The sequence below is a fragment of the Vicia villosa genome, linkage group LG2, assembly GCF_029867415.1.
Source record: "Vicia villosa cultivar HV-30 ecotype Madison, WI linkage group LG2, Vvil1.0, whole genome shotgun sequence".
Classification (NCBI taxonomy): domain Eukaryota; kingdom Viridiplantae; phylum Streptophyta; class Magnoliopsida; order Fabales; family Fabaceae; genus Vicia; species Vicia villosa.
In genome coordinates this window covers 159,892,451-159,911,318 of record NC_081181.1, presented here as the reverse complement: position 1 = coordinate 159,911,318, position 18,868 = coordinate 159,892,451, and the positions used below count along the sequence as shown (strand labels likewise).

The window sequence follows — 18,868 nt, the reverse complement described above, 5'->3', positions numbered from 1 at the left end:
ACACCACCCTTTCTGATCTTCAGACAATTTAGTATGGGTAGCATTGCAGACCCCAGAGATATCTGTGGGATTTGAGGAAGCAAAGATGCCACTAAAATAGGCAAGAAGAATCTTCTCGCAATGGGTTAAGCCACTCCTCCATCTACCACCAGAATCCTTAAGCCTTTTAATACGGTTTGTTCTTCTTTTTTGATCTGCTTTTCCGTGAAAAAACTTTGTATTACGATCTCCCTCCTTCAACCAAACCGCCTTACTGCGCTGTCTCCACATAGTCTCTTCTAAGCGAAGAAGTTTGTTCCGCTGACACTCTAGGGCCTTATACTGAGAGATATCCTCTGCGCGGCTTGACCATCTAATATCATCCCGAAGCAGCAATTCAATCCTTTTGAGCTCTTTAGCTATGTTCCCAGTTCTGTAGTCCTTAAACGCTGCCTGCAAATAATGAAGGGATTTTGTTTTGACACAAAAGGGGCCAGCCGAAGTAGACCAAAGCTCACGAACAATGGATTCGCAGCGAGGGTCCTTACACCAAACATCTTCAAATCTGAACAGGTGAGAGAGATTTTCCACAGTAGAATCCTTCTCGATAACAATTTTTAGAACAGCATGATCAGAACCAAACCTTGTTAAATGAAACACTTTTGTACTAGGAAATTCCTCCAAAAACGTAGCGTTCGCCAAACCCCTGTCCAATCTACACTGAATATTCTCTTGTCCCCTTCTCCCATTTGACCAAGTAAACTTGTAGCCGAAAAACCCCAGGTCCAATAAATTGCAAGACTCCAGAGTTTGCCTTCCCCACGCCATTTGACTTGCAGTTCTACAATTACCCCCGCTCCTTTCCTCCTCCTGGACAGTATCATTCAAATCTCCAAAACAGACAAATTTTCCTTCCTCCTCCCTAAAAACCTCTTTAATCAAACTCCATGTATTTCTCTTTAAATGTTCTTCCAGAAAACCGTAAAAAACAGAGAACAGCCACGGGACATCGTCTTCCTCCGTTTGACAGCTGCCAGCAATATGGTTATCAGAAAAGGAACGAATCTTGAAACAGTCAGGAACCTTAGACAGCAAACACAGGCCCCCAGCTCTATCCCTCCCACTTCCCCTGCAATCAACTAAAATAACACATTTGTAACCGATTTTGATAGACAAACTATGCATCTCCTCCATCTTCAGCTTTGTCTCCATCAAGAAGACCAAAGAGGGGTTTTCTAATTTGGTGAGACTTGACAAGGCTCGAACTGCCCGAGGATGCCCCAAACCTCTGCAGTTCCAACTCAGGATTTTCATTGGGATAGGCGGTGTTGGGATTCCAACACCACCTCTGGTAACGGGGTTTGATCAGTTTCTCCTTCGACCACTTGCCTCCTCTTTTTCTCACCACTACCACAATCGTCCAGAGAACCATCAACAATCATCACGTCCACAAGCTGCCTCTTATAGTTTTCTGGCTCTGTAGTTTTCTTCGGTGTCTCCTTGTTTCTCCTCTCCCCCTTTTTCTCACCCACTTGCGCTTTTGAGTCACCTCACCTCTAGGAAAGGTCGCAGCCGCAGGAGTAGCACTGGAGATAATTACAGCCCCCAATGACTCAGCAACCGTTTCTATGTCTGTTGCTTTTAGAGTATCTTTAGCAAGCAGTGGACTCTCCTTCGTCTTGGATTGCAGGACCTCATACTCTTCTTCTCTATCTTTTTCTTTAGGGTCACATCTACTATGACTAGAGGATGCGTTGAACAGATTTTTGCTGCAAGTTCCGGAGCTAGATTCCTTCTTCTTGACTTCCTCTAGCATTTTTGGTAATGGGGACGCCCTCACCCATTGCCCAAAAGATAAATCTTGTTCTTTCAACTCTTCGAACCCCTCCTCCGTAAGATCCTCCAAGGCTTCGCAATCTTTCAATTGATGCCCAATTCGACCACAAAAAAAACAAAAAGTAGGCAACCTCTCGTATTTGAAGTGAACCCGCAAATTCTTCTCTTTAAATTTAACCATCGTACCCCTTTTTAAAGGAAGATTCAGGTCAATGGTGACCTTTATCCTCATGAATCTACCTGTCCTACATGCTTCTCTCAAATCCAGTTCTTCAAAATTCCCAATAATAGAACCAATCTTCCTAGCCATGGCTTCCGATCTGAGCATCAAAGGCAAATCATAAATCCTGACCCAGAAAACACCATAATGCATATCTAAGTCTGAAGGTTACTCCTCTCCAGAAACCCTGTTCAGCACAAGCAAAGCACGATCAAAGCTCCAAGGGCCGCTCTTAAATATTCAAGATCTCTTTTAGACGAGAACTTAAATAGAAACAGATTTTTGCTCAGATCTTGGATGTCCACAGCATTCTTCAGCTTCCAAGCACTAATCATGGTGGATTTGAAAGCTCGTGCATTGAAACTACCATCCATCCACAATTTCCCCGCTAAGGTTCTCTGAAAAGATTCCTCTTCACAGACTTCCTCATCCTCTACCACCACACCCTCCTCCTCCTCCTTCGAGAACGCTATATTTTTCCATTTGTCCATGTTAGCCGCTACCTCCAAAACCCACCGGATAAGAAAACCGGGGAATAAACACCAAGAAAGGTGAGAAAACCAGTAGAACTGGGGAGAGAAACCAGATAGAAAACCTGGGATAAAAAGAGGCACGGAGCCGCCACCACAAAACCCTAAACGGTGGGGGGGAGAACAAGATAAGTTTTTTAGAGAGAGAGAGAGTCTGACTTCTCTCTAGAAAAAACACGTGAGACAACATTGTCCAAATCGCCGAGTTTTTAGTATGTATGACAAATTGACAACTTTTTAAGTTGTATTTACAAACTTAGTATCAATGTGAGAAGAAAAGGTCTCGAGACTCAAAATTTTCACTGTGGGATAGCCTATGCATAATTGACGGAACAAAATACATTAATAAGTACTCTTCCTTCTGACAGAGTAAGTAACATTTCCTTGGAAGAGTTGAGATGACAATTGATTATTTTATTAAATTAATACTCTAAAGAATACATTTTCTACATGCTTATCACTTCTGCTTTTCCACTTTCTTCTACACATCATCACACAACTTTGTTTGGATAAAATCAAATTGAAACTGATTTCTTTGAAGCATATTTCATCTTACCAATTTTTTTGTACCATTGTTATTGTTTAACTTTTCTTTCTCACTTGACTTTTCCTATAACAAGGTATGTTGTTCATCATCTCAAATCTATGTAATATGCAATACGTTACATCTTCACTACACCATCATCACTCTACCAGATCTAATGCGCCACCAAGAGAAACACAGGAGGATGAACCTAAGTGTGTTTTATCCCAAAACTTTGCGTGGAGGTCAGAACTGCAATTAAGAAAACCAGAAGATGAAATTATCACTGCAATAAATTGAATTAGCCGACCGAACCAACCGACTTATCCGAAAAATAGTAATCCGAAAAAACCGATATATAAACAGACGAAATTGGGTCTTCAAATGACAACCGTGGTTTAATTCGAATTAAGGTTTTGGGCCCGCCACCGCCCCCAAAGTGTCTGTATGTCTACCCCTAGACAAAATGATTATAAGTTGTGAAAGAAAAGGAAATTACAAGAATAAAAGAAAATCGCAAATTACTTGTGGTAGAAGAGTCTAATGTCCTTTAAGGTTGGGATATGTGTCAAGTGGTTGTGGTTAGAAGATAATGGTTAGATGTGGTGTTCACAACAATGCTCTTGATGAGGATTTAGATTGTCATGACATACTAGTCATTTTAAACCCCGAAGAAAAACAGTTTGTGAACAATAAGACAAAGTATCACATGGCACCAATTTTCATAACGGGTGCCTTGAAAGATTAAAATCCTGAAACTTTGACATGTGTGGTACAGGTGTATAAGGAAAAACTGACATATTAGTCAACTATTAGAGGTCCATTGACGAAAATGTAACGTTTGTTGGTCTTAAATCATGATGAGAAGTATATATGTTGGACCAGAGACAAGGAACATTCGGATGTTGGGGCTGATATATTCCTGACACATCCAGATTTTGTGAGGTTGTCGACATTTAGCATCAACACAATACTCCTTTTTATTCTAGATTTCATGGTTTTGTCTCATTACAATAATACTCCTTTTTATTTGAGATTCCATGGTTTTATCTCAAGACAATGTAAACATCTTATTGCGAAAGAGTTTGAATGAGTGAAAATAGTTAGTGCTAACAAAGTTTCATATGAATGCTTCATTAAGATAACACATGGTTTATCTTGTGCATCTAAAATTGTAAATATTCAAATACAAGGTGATTATGTTCCATTGAAATTCATTCATGTGTTTTGGATGAAATTACACATTGAAAAGTATGAAGTCATTGAAGGAGGAAGTAAGACACGACTGGATTTAAACGATGAATATGAATAATTGAAGATGTATTTCAGTACCTTAGATAATGTTGGTCAGGGGGCAATGAAAAAAAATATGAATGAACTTACATATCCATATACAACTTCCATGTGTCCGCCACCAATAATGTGCAAACCAAAAAAAGAGTCGAGAAGAGTAAAAGGGGGATGAAAAGCAATATGCATTATGATCCTTAACATTTAAAGTATTTTTATGCCTCCCAAGGAGAAGTCAAACGTCCAAGATATCTATAATTGGTTGTTATCTAATGTTTACAATTGGCATTATAGTAAGAGTTAGGTAAATTTTGTTCCATTGGAATCCATTCATGTGTTTTTAAGAAAATTACACGTTGAAAAATATGAAGTCATTGAAGAAGGAAGTGGGACACGACAAGCTTTAAAAGATGAATGTGAAGAGTTGAAGAAGTATTTTGCCACCTTGGATAATGTTGGTCAGATGGCGATGAAGATAAAGGTGCGTGAACTTACATATCCATGTACAATTTCTATGTTTCATCCACAAATGAAGTACAAGCAAAAAAATTGATTCGAGAAGAGTAAAAGGGGGTTAGCGTATGACGTGCATTGTGATCCTCAACACTGAGAGTATTTTGATGCCTCGCCATGAATTCAAACACTCAAGAGATCCATCTTAGGTTGTTACATAGTGTTTATAACTGGCATCAAATAAGATTTAAATAAATTATTCCTAGATCAAATATAGTTGGCTTCTTTTTAACTTGTTTAGATGAAGGTTTGAGTATAAACAGATCACCCAATTTCACTGGTGAATTTTATGATTTTTGGAAAATAAGAATGAAAATATTCATTGAGTCTCATAACGTAAAAATTTGGAATGTGATTGAAGAAAATCCTTTCATACCTAGTGTTCTAAGTCGGCCAAAGACCTGGGACCTGCTTCGCGAGGGTCAAAAGCCCTATAATAAGTGGTCCATTATCTAACTACTTCGTGAAGGGTTTTCAGGTACACAATCTCTAATCTCCACTTTCACTACCAATATCTTTAACCTTAAATTGACTTGGGTGTTGGAGTGTTAACCATGAAGGTACCCCTAAGTCTACTGTATCGGAGATAGCAAACACCAATTAACGATATCGCATCAAGATTGATACTTTGGTTCAAGAAGCACCATGGTCATAAATACATAACACATATGAAATATTACGCTTCTCAATGCATACAACAGCAGAAATAACATTACTCATGTATTAGCAAAATGATCATATCCCATACTATAATCATGTCTCAAAATATTCATCAGGATCATCACCAAATACCAAATCCAGAATATTATGCACTAAGGCCGCTCAACAATAAACATTATCTCAGAGATACATAATCCATAAGCAAATATCACAATACATCTCAATAACAAAACATGAGTTCAACACTAAAAACCTGTTGAAAGTATATTGGAGTACTTTTTAATTATCGTTTCCACAGGGATTGGTGAGATATTATCGTTGTTCTATAGTTTATAATTGTTTTAAGCTTAAGTTTCATAAACGGTTTTGGTTTTGGTTCTAGTAACAGAATTGTTTGATCTCATAAAAGTATCGATAAAAGAGAGTTTAGGCTTTAAATGATCGGTAAAAGAATGTCAAGATTAGGGTTCAATAATCTACTTCATATGTATTTTCTTGATAGAGCATGTGAACTCATAAATGATAAATATAATCACATATCCTCTCAATAGGTTTCATCTCCAAACCATATTGTGAGTTTTACCATTTTGATCCTTAGATGATCTCTCAATCTAACTATCAAAATGACAACATTCAAAGCTTGATATTAGTGAATATCAACTCACAAAGCTATCTCTAAACTTTATTTGTTGATAGATGAAAAACCTAGTTCAAGACTTGAAAACTATTTCTCAATAAGAACTCAAATCACATATAAATATAAACACAAGGTTCTTTTACCATATACTCCCTCCGTCCCAAATTATAAGAGAAATTCACTTTTTAGATTCATTGAATAATTAGTGTATTTGGTCTATATATAGACTAAATACATTAATTATTCAATGAATCAAAAAAATGAATTTCTCTTATAATTTGGGACAGAGGGAGTATTAATCATCACTTGTTCACATACAAAGTATCAAAAGAAATACATACTACAAAAAAGATTATTTACCTCTAATCTTGACACCAAGAAAGATTTAGCCACCCATTTCCATGGTGACTTGAGCAACAAGTAAACAATCAAGCTTTATGAACATCAAACTTGAAGTCTCAAAGATTGATGGTTGAAAGCTATGATTTTGGTTAGCAATGGAGAAATTAGGGTTTTTGCACACAAAATGGTGTATTTGTGGTCAAGAGAGAGAAACAAAAGATGGAATTATCCATAAAATATCTACAAAGTACTCTAATAGCATGGCCTATATGCCCAGATTCGCTGAGCGGCTGCATCGCTTCGCCGGGCGTGACCTAATTTAGCACAAAAGAAGGGGGCCAAAATATTTGCGTTCGCCCGGCGAGCCAAATGCTCCGCCGGGCGCTCCAAGGCAGAAGGGAGACCACAATTTTGCCCTCTTCGCCTCTGGCTCGCCTGCAGCTCGCCGGGCGGACGTTCGCCCCCAAGCCACGCGCCGGGCGAGTATCACCATTCACTGACAACTTCAGCATCATCCAAATCTTCGATTCTTCGACTTTTTCCCGATTTTTCTGCACTTTTGCAAACACCAAGCACTGAAAACACTAGAAAACACATTAAAAATACCAAATATTCACATTTGTCAAAATCACTTATTTACATAAGCTATTTTACTAAAAAACATTGAAAAGGGCTTAAAAGTGTCACATTTTTACATGATAATCAAACTACTCTTGATACTTAAAAAAACCCCAAGTGTTACATGACCAGAGCATCGAATCACTACGTAATCAAATGGAAAAGAACACCAATAAGCTTCTCTGCTATCCTCGTGCAAAGCACCACTATCTCTGGTACCTGAGCGATGTCGCATAGAACATCATTCCAACAGAAGGGTAAGAATTCACATCATCATAGAAACATGTAACAATAAGCAATGCATAACATATATATATATATATATATATATATATATATATATATATATATATATATATATATATATATATAAGAATTCATCACACCTTGCATAATCATGTAAATAGCATTTCTCAAATCTATTTCACGTAGTCAAATATACAACAAGGCTCAAAATAAAATCCAACACAACAATCCCAAATCACATCATCACATAGCATGCACAATCATAATGCATGTGACTCAACAACAACATATGCAACTCATGCATGTGGTACCAACTCGGTTATCCTTTTCGGACATACCGGGTCCATCTCCCAGACAGATAACCTGCAAAAAGCCCGTTCTCTAAGCTTTCAAGCCCCCTCTCTGAGCTTGGGACAAGTCACTAGTCTCCGTGATAACTAGCACCCATTGCCTTTTGACACAAATGATGGATGTGTAACTCAACAACAACATATGCAAATTAAGACCGTCTCTCAATTTTAATTATTCAAGCATACCACAATAATCCAACTCGTATGAATTATCCACCAAAAGTTGCACAACACGCATCAAGTAAACATTCTCAATAAAGTGCATTCAAATAACATATATTCATTAGCACACATCATGAATAACATACCACAAGTTATACTAAACACATGTTATTCATATTCATCAAGTCATAGCGCACATATACATAATTACATGTTATTCACAAACAACATCATAATTTATTCATCAAGTTCCAACCATTTTACTTCTATCATAAAGATAATTATATTAGCTTCCTAATGCTTTGAACAACACATAAAACAGAGTTACGGATCAAAAGTTATGCCCTTTAGAAAATTTACAAATCAGGGTACTTTCGCCCGGCGAAAGATCTCGCTCGCCTGACGCTCCATTACAGAAACTTGATCATATTTTCCCCCTCTCGCCCGCTGGTCTTGCCCGGAGAAGGCATTGAAAAGGTCGCTCGCCCGGCGAAGCAAAACACTCGCCCGATGACTCACACCAGAAATAGAAAAATCTGTGCGATTTCAGCACCCTTTCTCATCCAAATCCAAAATAATTTTCACACATTATAGGTTCAAATACCACAAACAGATACCAGATTTCATTATACAATATCAACCTAATGCATTACTCTATATGGGTACAAATCTAACACTTCCATATCTCCTATTTCATTATCAATACAAGAGTTTATATCAAAACCTTAACTATCCCAAAAACCCCATCAATTGAAACACCCAATCCTTACATATATCCTATTCATTGCATAGAATCACATATAACCATAACAATGGGAAGTCAAACCCTTACCTCTTGAAGAATCTCCTTCTTCTTATAGTTCCACACTTTCTCTTTTCTCCTTTTTTCTTCTCTTCTCTTGAGCTATCTCTTTCTCTCAAATGATAATTATGACAACTAAACCTAATTTCCTTCTTACTATCTTTCTTAAGTCTAATGGGCTTAGCTACCCATTCACTTACTATTTCTATTCTCAATTATTAGGCCCAATAGCATATTATCTTATTATTCTACTAATAGCCTCAAATAACAAATGAGCATGATAACACACAATTAAATAATTATTATAACACATAATAATTAAACAAGTAAATAATTAATAAAGCACCAAATAAAATAATTAAGTAAATAACTAATAAAAATCGAGATGTTACAGTATACACTTGTGATCGGCGGCAAGATTTAATTAATGTATTTGTAAATTAATACACACACACACACACACACACACACACACACACACACACACACACACACACACATATATATATATATATATATATATATATATATATATTACTTTTGTTGATCTATTTTTTTTGCCTTACCCCCTCTTTAGGATGGTGAAACGTGAATGCATGTAGCAGTGAATCGGGGAATAATCAATGCAGTTGATGCTCGTCTTAAAGATTCTGGGGTGCTGTCGGAGACAATTTTCTTGTTTGACTACAACAATCAAACCCCCATAAACTTTTCCTATGTGAAGACTCAAGGATGTTGTCGGAGATGCTTTGCACGTTCGACTACATCAATTAATTCCCCATAGCGCCTCTAGTGTCTTTAAAATCCATGGTTCCTTTCAAAAATGCTTAGTACGCCCGACTACAACGATTAATTCTCCACAGTACCTCACGCGTCTTCAGAATCTAAAGAGCTGTCAGTAAGCCCAGCTACATCAACCAATTCCCCCAGAGGTGATATTAGAGACCCTATGTTCGTCTGAATACACCATTCAAATACGCCTTATCAAAGAAATATACGCTTTTACGCGTAGTTGGCGCACCCTCACTTCAGGTCTAGTCAGTCCAAGGGAGAGTATGGTGAAGTCTCGAGATGTCCACCTCGATCCGAGCATTCGTCTCGAGGGCAGGGACATGGATCCTCTATCTTTTGTCGGGTATGATCCTTTGTGATGCAGAACGCAGTTCAAAACATGGACGCATCTAGTGTAACACCCCAATTTTAGTAATTAATTATATATTTTATATTAATTAATTAGGCTTAAATGCAATTTTAGTCCCCTTATTTTGTCTTTTTTTGAGTTTTGATCCCTCCATTTTAAAAACCATGTTTTTCCCCCTTTTTTAAGTTTTGTTTTGAATTTTAGTCCCCAGGTCAATTTAGGAATAACTTTAGATGATATGGCGCTTGTTTTGATGATGTGTCAATTTCTATTTGGCCAAAAATATTTTCAAGTCATGTCAATTCATTTAAAATTAAATTATTTCATTTAATTTAATTTTAATTCAATTATTTTAATAAATCAAATAATTAAAAGGCAAAAATGCATAACCCAAAAAGCAAAAAGGCAAAAATTTATTCAAAATTAATTTAAAAACTAATAATTAAAAGTTACAAAAAAAATAGTCTTTCATTCTTACCTGACACATTCTCTTGTTTCTATCCACGCACATGAGGCGATAACCATGGAACAACAACCTTGGACTTGCCTTGTAGTCCATCTCTTAATTTTTTTCTGTAGTTATGATAGGCAATATTGTAGTTTTATTATTTCATCATCCCACATTACTAAACCCACTTCCACCACCGCTGAGTTTCTTCGTTCAAAGTTTGAAACCAGATTGGTTCTATTTTTTGGGTATGGTTTTTTGATAGGTAGAACATGGTTTATGTAAATTGTTGTTTGGGATATTCAAAGATATTTTTTTTGATGTTTTAGTGGATCCAGTTAACATTTGAATAGCTTGTTTGAATGAAGATGGTATGGGTTACCAGGTTTGGATCTGGTGACGGATTTTGACAAGAATGGTGAAGGTGGATTCAGAAGTCTTTCGTTGTGATATTGTTGCTGCAAGTGTTTCTACTGCTTGAACTATGGCTATGGTGTGGTGAATGAAGAAAAATGTTTCTTGGAGGTTTGAGGTTGTTGTCAAAGTCCATGGGATGAGTTAGTCGGGTTAAATATGTCGAAATGGTAAAATTATAATTAGTAATTATGTCGTTTATTATATACATATATACATGGCTTGGTTAATATATATGTATACCTACTGTTGCTTTATTATGCGATACACTGAGAAATTAAATAGAGACTGACAAAGTAACAGAAATTGTAACGGCCCTATAACAAATGGATAGATCACAAATTAATTGAGAATAATCTCATCGCAACGCATTTGGACCACTCCCCCATTCTGCTTTCGTGTGAGTCGGCCCTTCAACGCCCTCGATACAATGCGTTTAGATTTGAGAACTATTGGTTGAAAGAAGAGGATGTAGAGGAGGTAGTCCGTTTTGGTTGGCAACAGGAAAGTCCTTGTGATGTTACGCATCAAATTTCATCTTGTGCTAAGGAATTGGTAGTTTGGAGCAGCAGAAATAAAAGGAAAAAGAAGGAGGAATTGGAATGTCACAAATCGATTATGGAAGCTTACCGTAGCTGCCATGATCCCGAAGCGACCTCTCGTTTTCTCGAAGCCCAAAGCGAATATGAGAAAGCTCTTTTAAAAGAAGACATATATTGGCGTCAACGAGCTAAGATGCATTGGTTTCGTGACGGTGATCGTAACACCCGTTTCTTCCATCAATCGGCTATGGCTCGAAGGAAATTTAAGCAAATTAATTTTTTGAGGCATGAGGATGGTACCGCAGTTACGGAACAGCAGGATCTAAGCATGGTGGCTAAGAGGTATTTTGAAACTTTATTCACAGCAACATCACGTAATGATGAAGAGGTTCTCAGTTTGTTCCCACAAGTTATTACTGAAGATGAGAATGTGAAGCTTATCCGCCCTATTTCGCAGGAAGAACTTTATGAATCTCTTTGTGATATGCATCCTAATAAATCTCCAGGCCCTGACGGATTTAACCCGGCGTTTTACAAAAAAATTTGGGAACTTTGTGGTAGAGATATATGGCTGGCTGCAACTAATTGGTTATCCAGAGGTTACTTCCCACCGACTATGAACGACACCAATATTTGTTTGATCCCGAGGCCGAAATGCAACAATCCGCAGAATATGAAAGATTACCGTCCCATCTCCCTCTGTAATGTGGTGTATAAATTGGTGTAAAAAACTATTGCTAATAGAATGAAACATTTATTGGAGAAATGTGTTGCAAAGGAACAATCGGCTTTTATTGAAGGAAGATTGATTCTCGACAATGCTATGATTGCTTTTGAGGTAATCCATACCCTCAAAAGACAGACGCGAGGAAAGAGATCGAATCTGGCTCTCAAAATAGACATCAGCAAAGCATATGACAAGGTGGACTGGGGTTTTTTAAGAGGTGTGCTATCCCGATTGGGTTTTGACGAGAGATGGATTCATTGGATCATGATGTGCGTTACCTCGGTACACTATACTGTTCTTGTAAATTCGGATCAAGTAGGACCAATTGAACCAGGAAGAGGACTTAGACAAGGAGACCCACTGTCTCCTTATTTATTTATCCTTGTAACTGAAGGTCTTTCCAAACTCATGACAACATCGGTAGCACGTGGTGATGTCCACGGAATACAAATCTGTAGAGGGGCACCTATGGTGTCCCATCTACTTTTTGCTGACGACTGTTTTCTGTTTTGCAGGGCAAACTTATCTGAAGTGAGAAATATTATGAAGGTGATTCAGACTTATGCGGAAGCCTCGGGACATGAGATTAACCTGACTAAATCGGAGGTGTTTTTCAGTAGGAACTTATCCAAACCAGCTCAGGAGGATCTTGCTGGTATTATGGGAGTGCGCCATGTGTTAGGAACAGGGAAATATCTTGGGTTACCATCTATGATTGGTAGAAGTAAAAAGGCTACTTTCTCTTATATTAAGGATCGAATCTGGAATAGGATTAATTCATGGAAAGGAAGATCTCTCTCTAAAGCGGGTAAAGAAATTATGATCAAATCTGTTCTTCAGGCTATTCCATCATACATTATGAGTCTTTTCATTCTACCAGCGTCAGTTATCCAGGATATTGAAAGAATGTTGAATGCGTTTTGGTGGGGTGGTGGTAAAGAGGGCGCAAGAATTCGTTGGATGGCGTGGGATAAATTAGCATGTCCTAAGGAGTATGGAGGATTAGGATTCCGGGATTTTAATGCTTTCAACATTGCTATGGTGGCAAAACAAGGTTGGTCCTTAGCTTCGAATCCAGAGGCATTTGTTTCTCGTATTTTCAAAGCAAGGTACTTTCCTAATAACTCCTTCTTTGATTTTTCTCTTGGCTATAATCCGAGTTTTATTTGGAGGAGTATTTGGAAATCCCGCGAGGTTCTAACATTAGGGTGCAGGTGGAGTATCGGTGATGGTAGTAATATTAAAATCATGCAGGAACCTTGGATTCAGGGTAGTAGTGAAGGTAACTTAGGAGGCCCACAGAAACAAGAGGTTTACCAGCTGTCAGTTAATAACCTTATGATGGCTAATGCGAAGAAATGGGATATAGAAGTTGTTAGAGATCTTTTTGATGAGGCGGATTCGGAAAAAATTCTCAAAGTCCCATTGTTGGAAGAGGTTAGACAGGACAGGTTGATTTGGAAGGAAGAGCAGGATGGTACCTATAGTGTGAAAAGTGGCTACAATCTTTGGTATCAAGAAGTTAGAAGTAATAAGGAGGGAGGAGGGTCGGAGAATTGGAGCAGTATTTGGAATATCAAGGCGCCACCGAGAGTAAAGCACCTTCTTTGGAGAATTTGTGCGGGTTGCCTCCCTACTCGTAAGAGACTTAGACAACGTTATGTTATGTGCCCAGAAGTTTGTCCGTTATGTGAGAGTTCAACCGAGGATGAGTGGCATTTGTTTCTGGACTGCACACCTACTAATCAGTGCTGGAGAGCGGCAGGTCTATCTAATCTTATTGAATCTCGTTTGCATGTTTTTCAGGACATTAAGTCGCTTCTCCTTGATATTTGCTCGAAGGAAGACAAGGAAGTTTCAGGCAGACTTGCGGTTATGATAGATGTTATTTGGAATAACAGAAATGACTATGTCTGGCAGAATGAGAAAGATGACGCGACAACCTTGGAAGTTAAAGCGATCCGGATATGGAATGACTGGTTTCAAGCTCAAGATAATTCAACAAATAATGCTCGAGCACAACAAGCTTTAGTTTGGAGTGCTCCATCTGTGGGTTGGCTTAAATGTAATGCGGATGCGGCTTTTAATAACAATAACGACACTACTAACAGGGGGTGGTGTGTGCGTAACCACCTTGGAAACTTTATCTACGCAGGTACTTCATGGGATCCCGGAATTCTTCCCGTTTTTGAAGCCGAAGCTTTGGCTCTTAAAGAAGCTATTCTTGGAGCTATTTCCTCGCATTTGGAGTTTGTGAATTTCGAGAGTGATTCCAAAATAGTGACACAAGCTATCCATTCCAATAGGAAGGGTAATTCCGAGTTTTATCTTATTATTGAGTCCATTCGTAGTTTATTGTTTTCCTTTCCAAACTTTGAGGTGAAGTTTGTCAAACGTCAAGCGAATTCGGTTGCTCAATCTCTTGCGAGGGCGGCCAATTCTTGGGCTCGACGTAGTATGTTAGTTTCGATTCCTCATTGTATTGAACACATTTTGATTAATGAATTACATTGAGTTTGTGGTGATAAAAAAAAACTAATTGGCAATACTCTAGCGATATTGGAATCACGTTTTTAGTATAATGATAAGTCTGGCAAACAATAGCTCATCATAAAGTTCAAGTTTAGTAATATATAATATTTCATTAGTATAATTAATAAAATAATAATAATAATTTAATATTATTAGTATATTATTTTTAATAGTTTTAAGTAGGGGTGGCAAAACAGGCCGCTCGTCCCGCCTAAAGTCTGTCAAAAAGCAAGTGGGATGGACAAGTCCGTCAAGTAAAATGGACATAAAAATTATGTCCGCTCCAAGATGACGGGTTGGTGGGCGGCGGGTTTGCCCGTCTATTTTTTTATTTATTTACCTTTTAATTTTTTAAATAGATTAATAGTCTTTTTTTACCTTTCAATTAAAATTTTCACTTATTTTTTAGAACAATTTTTTATAAAGCATCTTTTATATAAATTTTACCTAAAAAATATTACATATATTTACAAATAAATGTATAAAATAAAACCATCACGAATTTGAGTTATTAGAATTAACTAAAAAAGGACGGGCTTAAAGCGAGACGAGCTTAACAAATAGGTGAGGCGGGCTTTAGCGGGCAGCGGGCTTTGGCGAGGCGGACTTTAGTGGGCACCGGACTTTGACGGGGCGACTTTAGACGGGCGGAGGAACCAAAATCCCAACCCAACCCGCCATTTTTGGCAGGTGCGCAGGCCGACCCGGCGGGCCACCGCCCGTTTTGCCACCCCTAGTTTTAAGTTAGAGGTAAACATTTAGGTTAATTGGTTAATTTAAGTTAATTTCAATTTTGTTAGAGTTGTCAATAAAGTTGACAGGGTTGTTTTCTAGTTGTTTAGAGTCAAATTGGTTCCTAGGGGAATGAGATCCTAGTAATTCAGAGCTCGTGTCCAGAGGTCATGGCGCTGGCCAAGTATTGTTTCCACTAGGAATCAAACTTGATATTTCCCGAACCTTCGTTCCTTAATAGGAGCTCGTTTACCACTATAGCCAAATTGTTTGGTTTCATAAGAGTTATCCTTATATGTAAGAGTTGTCAGTAGAGTATTTTGGAGCACTTTAGAGTTTAGGGATTGTTGTAGAATTGTTTAGAGTTCCTTAAAAACTTTGTTGAATTATAATTATAAATACTTTTATAACTTTTACGAGTTATGAGTATAGAATAAATTAATAAAATACTCAGTTGAGATGTTTTGAACTTATAAAAATGTTGAATTGCAATGATACTTGTGGACTACTTGTTGTGTAGTGTGATAATGTTTTGGTACAGGAATACTATGAATATGAATTGTATGTGAATAATTCACGAGTATGTGATTGTAGGTGCAATTGTGTAATAATTTAAGTGTGATGATTATGGTGGATATGCATGAATGTTAAGATTAGGGAACGATCTTAATTGCATATGATTGTTGTGATTGCACACGCATCATTTCGTCAAGAGGTGATGTTCGTTGGTTTCATGGGAGCTAGTGACTTGTCTCAAACCTAGAGTGGGGCTTGAAAGCTTAGGGAATGGGCTTTAGTTGTGTTATTGTCTAGGGGACGAACCCGGTTTAAATGTAAAAACCAAATAAAATAACTGGTGATTTGTACCACATGCATAAGTATTGCATTGAGTCACATTGTGTTTATGTGAAAATGTAGAATTGTGTTAATTGTGTGGAAAAAATGCAATCTGTGAAAATGTTAAGTGTGATTATATTCTTGAAAATAGTATTATGATGGAGTGATGCTATGTATGTGAACTATACGAAGTGTGATGAATTCATATTGTGTATGTATTTTATGCGTTATATGTTATTATATAATTTCTATAATGATGTGAATCCTCACCCTTCAGTTGGAATGATGTTTTATAACGACATCGCTCAGGTACCGAAGATTAGAATTGGTACTAATGTGCTTGGAGTTGGAGAAGCTACTTTCTTTATTTTTTTTTCACTTTGGGTTTGGAGTCGTGCTCTAGTCATGTAACACTGGGGGACACTTTGATTTATGTTTTTGTGAAGGATACTTGTATTCTTTATTCTATTTTTTGAATCCTAATAAGGTTATGTGATGTTTGACTTTTATGCCTAAGATTTTAATAAAGTGAAGTTATTATGAGACAATAATGTGTTTTGTCAGAATAAATATGATTCCATTGCGAAAGTGCATATGTTGAGGTTGTGGAAAACATAATTATTATATAAGTGTTAATGAGCATGACAAGTGTTTGTGGTTTTTGAATTATGTGTGGCATACCCCAATTTTTCACCCTAAGATATCACCACATTTGCATTGAATCTAAAAGAGTGTGATCATCATTATCATCATTCATCTCATATAAAATCATTCATGCATCATTTGCTAACCTCAAAATATACAAAAAAATGTGTTTGCTTGTTTCATAAGATAGTTGGCTAATCAAGAAAGCTCGGGCAAATTAGGGTTTTGAGATTCTCAAAGAGACTCAAGCTTCTCATATTTTCAAGTTATTCCCATCATCCATGTCCAAACTAAAGAGTGATTCAAGTTAAGATCAACAACTTTCAAATTCATCTAGTACACCTATTAGGGTTTTGACCAAATTCTCTAAGGAAGCTAACTTTTGGTCAAAGCATGGTCTTATGGCTCAAAACATGATTCAAGGATCATAAGCACTTCATTACAGCCCATTCATATAATTCATTTGGCTAGAAGAGCTTAATTCAATTGGTATTCGAGAGAATACAATTTAATTGAAAAAAGTCAACTGTGCAATGATCAACTTTGACTTTTGGGAATTTTGGTCAACCATGGCAAAAGTCTATTAATTGAAGACTCTTACGGACAATACGTCAGCTCTTTGATGGTCACCAGGACTAACCTAGGACATGACATTATGATGCCCTTAACACTCCATATTGTCGCACGCTCGCGAAAAATGAACAGAGTCGCCACCAATATATTTATCCCATAAGGGAAAGGAATATCAGAAAACCTAACAAAGGGTAAGAACGGGGTCTTGCGACCAGAGAATCTAGGTACGGGAGTCGGTTACGTAAGGGGAAGGTATTAGCACCCCTCGCGCCCATCGTACTCGATGGTATCCACCTATGTTTGTTTCTATCTAATGGGTGTGTACTATGTCTATGTCTAAATGCGAAATGAATGCAAAATGTAGGGAAAATAAAGAATTGTACTCGCACGGGCCCTACCCCGCCGCCTACGTATCCTTTTCAGGAATCAGAGTTACCGTAGCTCGGCTAAAGATTTTCTGTTTGTTTTTGTGTTTTTTAATTGGCCGGAGTCAACGTTCACGTTCTTGCATAAGGGACGACCTACGATGCGTACGAACGGAAATGACATTGCCCTTAGGTGCCAACGAGGCAAAAGAAAAAGAAATGCTTGGTTTGTGTCTTTTAGGATAGATGAGTGATGAACAGTTCCCAATACCGGGCCACTCACCACTTTCTCTACTTTGCTTTAGTCTGAACCATTGTTAGATGTTTTAAAGTGTTTTTGGTTGTGTATTTTTTAAGGGAAATTACTTCACGATTCGAATCACATAAAATGTATAATGATCGAGAAGCAGATTAAGGAATGAATCCTACTCACTTCCATCCCATTATGTAATGTTCGAGAAACAGATTAGAGAATGAATCTCACTCATTTCTCTCCCATTAATTAATGTTTGAGAAACAGATTAGGGAATGAATCCCACTCGTTTCTCTCCCATTAAGTAGTGACCGAGAAACAGATTAGGGAATGAATCCCACTCGTTTCTATGCCACTAAGCGATTGAGAAATAGATTAGGGAATGAATCCCACTCATTTCTCTATCACTTTCTTAATGTGATTCGCATCTTCCGTTTATTAGGTATTTTAAAGAGTTGAAAAAGAAAAAGAATGCAAGAGGGAACTAATCCTAAATTCTAATCTAAGTTGTTTATACAAGTCTAAATCCTAATGTTAACATGGGGTAGATTCTAAAAGAAGCATACAAGCGGTATAACAATATAATAGGCCAAAAGTATGGCCAAAAGCTAAGCAACAAAGTCACACAAAAATCATACAAAAATAACATGAAACTAGCACAAAACAATTCAAGTACTAATGCAAAATTACACTAAAATACTACTATTTTTTATGAGTTTTTTAATGAAGGAAATTAAATGTCAAAGTTAACCTAAAAATTCTACTATTTTTATGAGTTTCTATGTCAACAATTTGAATTAAATTCTAAAAACTAATAGGAGAAGAATAGCATTTTTATTGCCTAAGAGAAATAGAAGAATCTAATTAATAACCTAAATCAAAATGTAATGGAAACAGGGGGTGTGATATTGAAGCTGGTGGTATGTTTAGTAACTGGCGCAGGGCCCAAAA

At 37.3% G+C, this 18,868-nt stretch overlaps 1 protein-coding gene across 1 annotated transcript; it reads left to right on the top strand.

Annotated features, from left to right (window-relative positions):
• The first annotated feature begins 11,329 nt into the window (after positions 1 to 11,329).
• Positions 11,330 to 11,980, top strand: LOC131650452 (uncharacterized). Its single transcript, XM_058920161.1, has one exon. The coding sequence runs from the start codon at positions 11,330 to 11,332 to the stop codon at positions 11,978 to 11,980; it is 651 nt and encodes a 216-aa protein (XP_058776144.1).
• Positions 11,981 to 18,868: the final 6,888 nt, after the last annotated feature.